The 8,740-nt window shown below is 40.4% G+C and overlaps 1 protein-coding gene across 1 annotated transcript; it reads left to right on the top strand.

The window, feature by feature from the left end:
* The first annotated feature begins 636 nt into the window (after positions 1-636).
* Positions 637-2,368, top strand: LOC145590983 (uncharacterized). The gene is made up of 5 exons (XM_081647369.1): positions 637-946; positions 1,019-1,171; positions 1,249-1,584; positions 1,671-1,808; positions 1,902-2,368. Exons 1-5 carry the CDS (start codon positions 848-850, stop codon positions 2,097-2,099), a joined length of 924 nt encoding a protein of 307 aa, XP_081503495.1. The 5' UTR covers positions 637-847; the 3' UTR covers positions 2,100-2,368.
* Positions 2,369-8,740: the final 6,372 nt, after the last annotated feature.

Genomic DNA, 8,740 nt, shown 5'->3' with positions numbered 1-8,740 from the left:
TTCGCCCTCAGAAAAGGGTGACCCGTCCTCGAGAGGAGGTTTGAGAGCGACGCGTCGCAGTCGATCGACGTCGCCAGGAGAATGTGGTTTGGGAGGCTCCTCCCAACTGGGACCCTAGGGTCCTTAAGTGGGACCCAGACCATCATGTTTCGATTAGAGGGTGGCGAGGCATCGTGAGTTTTTCACGCCTTTGTTTCTTTCTCTTTTCCTTTGTTTCTCCTTTTTAAACCATAACCGTTTTTTTTCTTTATTCTTTTATTTAGAGTGAGCCTAGCATGCGTTTATACGGCTCTGGTGACCTGCGAGCCCGTTTTGGGAGTTTACCTGAGGTGGAAAAGGAGATTGTAGCACTTTCCGGGATTGACCCCAAGCTGGCGGCTCTTCGGGATTTATCGAGTCAGCCTGCATCGTCAGCTTTCCTCGTGGATTGCTGGAGTTTTGGTGGGATTCCACCAACACTTTTCATTTTCCATGGGGAGAGATGATGGTTACCCTTTTCGATTTCTCTATGATTACAGGTTTTCCTTTCGGAGGCGAGCCCGTAGTCATAGAGTTCGTTAAGGGGTCAGACGAGAGACTGCGCGACCTTGTGGGGGACCGTCTTGCGTCGGCCCTTCACGTGTACGCGCAGTCTTGTCCGTACTCGGTTCTTGCCGACGAGTTCTCGGCTGACGAGCTTGATCGGCAGTGTACACCTGAGCAGCTGGCTCGGATATACATTGCTCACGTTCTTTCCGTCACCATCTTGAGTGATCGAGGAGAGCGTTTCGCTATTGGGTTACTTATTTGCCTCGGCGATTTGGGGCAAGTAGGTAACCTGAGTTGGGCGGAGGTGTCGTATGCCCGTATGCTTACAGCTATGGGCAAGGCGACCCGGGTGATGGATTCCGTGGCAACTACTGAGGTGCCTCGGATCTCCCTTACGTGGCATGGTCGTATCCTTGAGGTACGTGTTTTAAGCTTCTTTCGGTTATTCATTTTGCTTTTTTCCTTTAGGCTTATCTTTTCTCGGTTTCAGGCTTGGGGATACTCGTACCTGCCTTTCTTAGCCCCCAGGGTGCTTGGGGCTGCTCGTTTTCCTATCGGCCATCGATTGGTCGCGATTAAGAAGAGACGAGCCACTTCTGCCGGCGACTTTCGCCAGAGGATCCCTTCGGCGACTCGTGCGTCGGTGAGCATTCCAACTACATGTGCATTCTTTGATTTAATTCATTTTCTGACGATTTTTCATGTGGTTGTGTTTTATAGATCGATCTCCGTCCTTGGAGTTTGATCGTCGGAGTCCCTGAGGCTATCTGGTCTGGCATGGTTCATTCCCATTTTCGGGCCCTTTATCCGGGACTCTCGGTGCTCCAAAGGACAGACGCTTGGTTTTTAGGAGAGCGTGTTCTCTGGCAGCTTTCGTCCGAGGAGCCTTTGGTTCCCGCGGATCCTCCGATCCGGATGTTACGTCCGGACTTGCTGTCTACAGAGGATCGAGCTCAGGCAATCCTTAGTTATCTAGCAGAGCAGCTGGTGCTGCCGGAGGTTTCTTATCCGGCTTTTATAGCATCCAGGCTGACTCCTTTTCCGGCTTTTGTTCCGGTTAGCACTCTAACTCTCTCTTTTCCTTGTTTCTATTTTTTTCGGAACTTTGACCCTTTTATCTTTTTTTGTCATGTATATTTTAGCGGGTCGAGCTAGGTGGTTGGGTGCCTCCTACAGCGGAGATCACGTATACCGATGCTGTCGGATCGGTAATTCGTGAGACCCTTCCAGCAGCGGAGGATGATGAGGGGATACCGTTTGTACCTGAGACGGTTGAGTCGGTATGTCTTTTGTGTATATGTACTTAAACATTTCTATTTATTTTTTGTTTCATATACATTTGTTTACTAACTGTCCTTGTATTCTTGGAACAGGTTCCGCGGGAAACCGTGAACGGCATGGTGAGGACTTTACGTGCTTTTCGAGCTGCTTATCGGAGAGCCCTCGTGACTTTATCATGCCGTGATCATCGGATGATCGCGGTAAGTTTTATTTCTTTTCTTTTTAACGAAGTTATTACATCTCAAATAATCTTCGTTTTGGATTTTGCAGGATTTGCAGCAACTATCTAGTAGTCGCCGAGCACCCTGATTCCTTTTGTACACATATTTGTTATTTATTTTAGGAAACAGATGTATATATATATATATTTTTTTTGCATTGTTGTACATATGACACATTTGTATATATGTCATCATTATTATATTTTTTGTTTCCATGTGTACATTATTATTATTTTTATTATTAAAAGCAAAAAAATTTCGAGGGAGGGAAAGGGTTCCCGACTTACCCCCCTCGAAAAAATAACCAAAACTTGAAAAAAGGAAGGCGAAAAGAAAACAAAAAAGAAGAAAAAAGAGAAAAAAAGAAAATAAGGAAGTGGGAAAATAATAAAAAAAGAAAATAAGGAAGTAGGAAAATAATAATAAAAAAAAAAGAAAATAAGAAAGTAGGAAAATAATAATAAAAAATAAATAAATAAATAAGACAGTATGAAAATAATAAAAAAAAGAAAATAAGAAAGTAGGCAAGAAAATGGACACAAAGGGTTAAAAGGCAAGCGTATGATTCGTCTTAAGATTTCGTGAAGATTCCGTCATTATGTTAGCCAAAATACGGAAATAAACCTAGCTCATATGCTGCGACAGGGGAGACGCGCGCAACTGCGTGAGTTGCGCGCGGCTGTCACGCTCATGTGAATTAGTTGCACGCGGATGTCGCGCGCAACTCATGAGTTGCGCACGCCACCTGTTGGTGAACTTTCCTTTAAGTCGAATTTGCCGAAAATTTGCCCCTCTTGGGTCTATTAAAACGTGGTTTCGTGTAGGCTTTTGCTCATCTCGCATTCATTCGCTTAGTAATATAAGAAACTAAAAAGAATTAATCTCTCTAAATTCTCATTCCCTCTTCTTTTTTTTTTTTTTTGAACAACGTTTTACCACCTAGACCCTCTATTGAATTATATGCAACTAGTGGTTAACTTTGATTTTCTTCATGCCGCAGTCAACCATTAGGACTCTAACCACCATCTTTTCTTGTTTAAAGGGGACGAAATTGTCCCTCTACCTGGTGAGTTTGAGGCCTTGTTAGGTTTCCCTACAAATACTCTCCCTGTGACTTATTCGCCTACCTTGTCGGATCCCAAACCGATATTCCAAAGATTTTTTGGCTTGTCCGACAATGATATGACCAACATTGGAACTGAAGAAGGCGTGAACTTGATTCAATTTATTGAACACTTTGTCGCCCCCCGTGACAACATGACTAAACAACGCTTTAAAATTCGTGCTTTATGTTATTGTCTTGTTGTTAATTGTTTACTTAGGACAGGCAAAGAATACGGAGATTATTCCATGGTGTCCATAGTAGAGCAAATAGAGGGATGTCATTCACCCGCTCCTTTGGCTTTGGCGAAAACCGTTCTATGTTTGAATCGCCTTAGAGGAGACCCTAACGAAAACGGTTTCACGGGGAGTCCACTCCTATTACACGTACGTTTTTTTTTCTTTTTTTTCGTCGTTTATCAGCGTAAGTTACGAAGTTGCGCTGGCCCTTCTGTGCTGCGCGCGGATGGCACGCGCAACTGGTTTTGATGCGCGCGCCACCTACTTGTGTAAAAATCGCAAACTGATTTTTTTTTTTTTTTGGTAGATTTGGCTCATGGAGCGTTTGCGAATTGTTGATCAGCCACAAAACCTTGAGGCTAATGAAGTAAGGACATTCCCTGGACGTCGAATCCTTTTTAAGCATAAGAACGAAGAGGAATGGACGTCGTTTTTCTGTCATGGGTTCCTAACATACGTTTTGTGATTCCTTGGTGGAACATAAATAGTATGGTTGGGAATAGTCTCAATTGCCCTTACATTAGGCTTTTAAGGCTATCTAGTACTACTTATATTTTTCCTTGCAGGGTAATGAGACAATACGGGATGAAACAAATTATTCCCCCGCAAGATTGTAATGCCCCTAAAGATGTATTTTTAGACCCGAGCGAATTTTTCGTTGGATGGAGTATTGGTCAAGTCTTCCTAGATGGGTAGTACAAAATCCTACTGCAAGTATTGCATTATCTTCCTTTTACAAAGCTTGGATGAATGCGGCGGATAAGGGCGAATTAAACAAGGCTCGATCTCAATATCAAGCCGTCACGGCTCGCAATCAACCTAAGACCTTGATGCATTCGGCCACCACTACTCCTCCTAGTGGCCAAAACAAAGGGGTGAGAAGAAAATTAGACTTCTCATCTCCTAAGGCGCGTTCGAAGGAAACAAAAAGGAAAGCTCCCTCCAAACCTGCACAACGAGGTGTGATAATCAAGGAACCTTCGCAACAAACTCGAAAAAGGACTCTAACGAAATCTTCTGAAAAGGGAAAAAGGTTGAAAAGACCCCAATTCCCAAATTGAAGAACGATGTATGGGTCAAGAAGAAAAGCGTAGGAGAAAGCTCTAAGGTTTCTGAAAATACTGCGATGGAAACTACTCCTCCATCGTCCGTGACAATTGAGGACATAGTAAAACCTTAGAGTGTTACAAAGTTTCGCCATTAGTTTTAAATTGAATAAAGTGTAATCACTACTATGTTTTTTTTTTTTTTGTTTACAATCTAGTTCAACAATGTCTCTCTTTTCTTTGAAATTTGAATGAAATAAAATGAGCTTTATATTTTTATTTTTGATATTACTGAATCATAAAGATTGCCTACGTATTCACATTACGAAATCAGGTCTTTGCGTAGTTCTAATGTTTTTTTTTATCATGTATTTTTTTTATTTTTCTTTAATCTCTTAGGTAAAAATTAAATGAAAAATTGATCAAACCTTGTTTAAAAGAATTAAATCAAAGTTTAATTTTATTTTCCGAGTATATGTTATATTTAAGAAACACCCTCTTTTTGCCACAAGTAGAAGTCACAACTTCATTCAAACGTAAAAAAAATCGGGTTCGTAGTTCGTCATCAGGTGGCGCACGCAACATCTGTAGTTGCGCGAGCCTGCCGCGCTCAACGAAATCTGTTGCGCATGACATCCGCGCGCAACTAATTCAGTTGCGCGCGACGCCTGTGCTACGAATGTCTCGAAAAATTTATTTATTTATTTTTTAAATTCTGTATTATTACCCCCCCCCCCCAAGTGTGAAGATTTTTTTCGTGATGTTCGAAAAAAATTTGAACACTTAGAACGGTTAGAATGGTTTATTATTTCTAAATTACCCCCCCCCAAGTGTTATGTATTTTACCGTGTTATTCGGTAAAATGCATAACACTTAGAATCTTTCCATTGAATGCTAATTAAAATTGGTTGTATGAGTGAACGAGTTTATCCGGATTTCATATGTAATATTTCTTAAGTCGATCAATGTTTATTAATTGGCGAATTTCATCTCCTCCGATATCCATTAATCTGGCGGTTCTTCCTGATAGGATTTCAATTACGCGGTAGGGACCTATCCAATTAGGTTAGAATTTCCCTCTTGGATCGGTTGGTGGACCCCTAACCTCCTTTAGTACAAAGTCACCTTCTTTTATATTTCAGGGTTTGACTCTTTTATTGAAATGACGCACAATGCGCCTTTGGTAGACTTGTACATGATGCAAAGCTCTTAATCGTCGTTCATCGAGGAATAAAAGCTCTTCATACCTCGCTCTTACCCATTCAGCTTCCGGTAGCTTACTTTCAAGTACGATGCGTAGGGACGGTATTTCTAGTTCTACTGGTTGAACTGCGTCCATTCCGAAAACTAAGGAGTATGGAGTTACTCCTATTGATGTTCGTATAGACGTTCTATAACCCCATAATGCGAAGTGTAGTTTATTCGGCCAGTCTTTATAATTTTTTGCCATTTTCTTAATGATGACTGTTATATTTTTATTTGCCGACTCGACAGCTCCATTCATTTGAGGTCTGTATGAGGATGAGTGATGATGTTTTACTTTATAACGAGTTAAGAGGGTCTCCACTTCAGCTTTGAATTGAGATCCCTGATCACTAATTAGTTCATGTGGAACTCCATATCTACAAAATATGTTTCGTTCGAGAAACTTTGCGACATGTTTAGAAGTGAAATTCACGTAAGAAGCAGCCTCAATCCACTTAGTGAAGTAATCGATGGCTACTAATACGTACTCGTTCCCTCCTGCTCCTGTTGGAGAGATTTTTCCAATTATGCCAATTCCCCAAGTTGAAAAAGGCCAAGGGGAAGTGAGATTGTATAGTTCGGATGGTGGAAGGTGTTGTAAATTAGCGAACATTTGGCACTCTGGACATTTTTTAACATATTGTATGCAATCATGTTCCATAGTGGACCAATAGTACCTTTGTCGTGAAATTATTTTTGAAAGCATTTTACCATTCATGTGAGGTCCACAAACACCTTTGTGAGTATTTTCCATAAGGCGTGTGGCTTCCGGTTGGTCTATACATAATAAACTTTGACCATTAGGTCCTTTTTTGCATAATTTACCATTTAATAGACCATATTGGGCCACAAGTGTTCGTAAGGCTCGTTGGTCTTTCGATGAAGTATTTTGGGGATATGTGCCATGGGTAATATATTGGAGGATATGATCATACCAGGGACTGTCTCCTTCGATGTCATTTATTTCCTCTATTGCGTTGCAATACGCTGGTTCTTCTCTTCTATCAACGCATAATGGCATCATATTGAAGTGATCTGGAATGTTGATCATTGAGGCTAATTTTGCTAGCGCATCGGCAAATTGATTGTCATCCCTTGGGAGATATTTAAAATCAATATGTTCAAAATGCTTGATGAGTTTCTCTAGGTGTGCTTGTTATAATATCATTGTGGAGTTCTTTATTTTCCATTTTTTAGTATATGATTTATAATCAAACTTGAATCTCCATATACCTATAATTTTTGCACACCTATGCTAGCTGCTGCTTCTAATCTAATAATGCACGCTTCACATTCTGCGGCATTATTGGTAACCTCAAAGTCTAGTTTAACAGAGATTGGAGTATGTGCTCCCTCTGGACTTATGAGTAACACTCCTACGCCACATCCTTTTTGATTGGACGCATTGTCGAAGTACATTACCCATTTGTCATCTTGTGTCATGAGAATCTCTTCATCCCGAAGATGAGTAGTTTCTGCACGACTTGTTTGAATTGGATGTTGTGCCAAAAAGTCGGAAATTACTTTTCCTTTCATTGATTTTTCAGGAATATATTTTAACTCAAATTCGGCCAACATCACCAACCACTTAGATATCCTTCCTTGTATAGGTGGTTGTTCAAACAAATACTTTATCGGGTTTTGTTGAGAAATCACATGAGTAGTGTGTGGTAGCATATAATGTCGTAATTTTTTAGTTGCCCACACTAATGCTAGGCTTGTCTTTTCCAAGGTGCTATATTTTGTTTCATATTGGATGAATTTTTTACTTATGTAATATATTGCACGCTCGACTTTTTCTACCTCTTGTGCTAACATGGCGCCTATGGCTGTGTCCGTAACTGTAATGTATAGCCTAAGAAGTAGTTTGGGTACTGGTGGTGCTAAAATTGGTGGACTTTTGAGATAATCTTTGATTTTCTCAAAGGCCTTTTGGAATTGATCGTCCCATCCATGTTTCTCCTCTTTTTTCAATTTTTTAAATATTGGCTCACAAGTCATAGTCAATTTGTTGATAAATCGACTAATGTATTGTAGTTTGCCAAGGAATCCCCTGATTTCTTTTTCTGTTTGAGGGGGAGGCATGTCAACAATTGCCTTTATTTTAGAGGGATCGATCTCGATGCCACGTGTGCTTACTACGTATCCGAGTAACTTGCCAGAAGTTACTCCGAAGGCGCATTTTTGTGGATTCAATCGCATTTTGTATTCTTTTATGCGAGTGAAAAATTTGCGTAAAGCTTTTATATGTCCCATTCTATTTTTGGACTTTACAATCATATCATCCATATACACTTCTATTTCTTTGTGCATCATATCATGCAAGAGAGTCGTAGCCGTTCTTTGGTACGTAGCTCCTGCATTTTTTAAACCAAATGGCATGACTGTGTAGCAATACGTACCCCAAGGGGTAATAAAGCATGTCTTTTCTTCGTCTTCTTTTGCCATTAAAATTTGGTTGTAACCTGCGTATCCATCCATAAAGGATAACATCGCATGTTCAGCCGTGTTATCTACCAATATATCAATATGTGGTATAGGAAAATCGTCTTTAGGGCTAGCTTTATTAAGGTCCCTAAAGTTGACACACATGCGAACTCGTCCATCCTTTTTAGGGACTGGGACGATGTTCGCTACCCATTCTGGGTAATTACATACGCGAATAAAACCTGCGTCCAACTGTTTTTGTACTTCTTCCTTTATTTTTAATGCGACATCAGGTTTCATTCGTCGAAGTTTTTGTTTTACTGGTTTAGAGGTAGGGTTCAAGGGAATGGTATGTTCCGCAATTTCCCTATCTATTCTAGGCATGTCCTTGTATGACCAAGCAAACATGTCTTCGAGTTCTTTGAGCGTCGATATGAGGGTCGATCGCTCTTCCGGACTTAAAGTCAAGCCAATTTTGACTTCTCTTTTATTTTTGTTAGTTCCTATATTAACTATTTCAGTTTCTTCAACGATAGGGTTCTTTTGTTCTCTTCTTCATTAGTTCAACCAATTTATTAATGTTATCATCTTTATTAGATTGATTGTTATAGCATTCGAAAGATTCAAGAGAAGGCATATACTCGGAAATAG

Source organism: Chenopodium album, chromosome 18 (genome assembly GCF_948465745.1).
Source record: "Chenopodium album chromosome 18, dcCheAlbu1.1, whole genome shotgun sequence".
Lineage (NCBI taxonomy): Eukaryota > Viridiplantae > Streptophyta > Magnoliopsida > Caryophyllales > Amaranthaceae > Chenopodium > Chenopodium album.
Note: the sequence above shows the minus strand (reverse complement) of the source record. Positions and strands in the feature narration are given on the sequence as shown.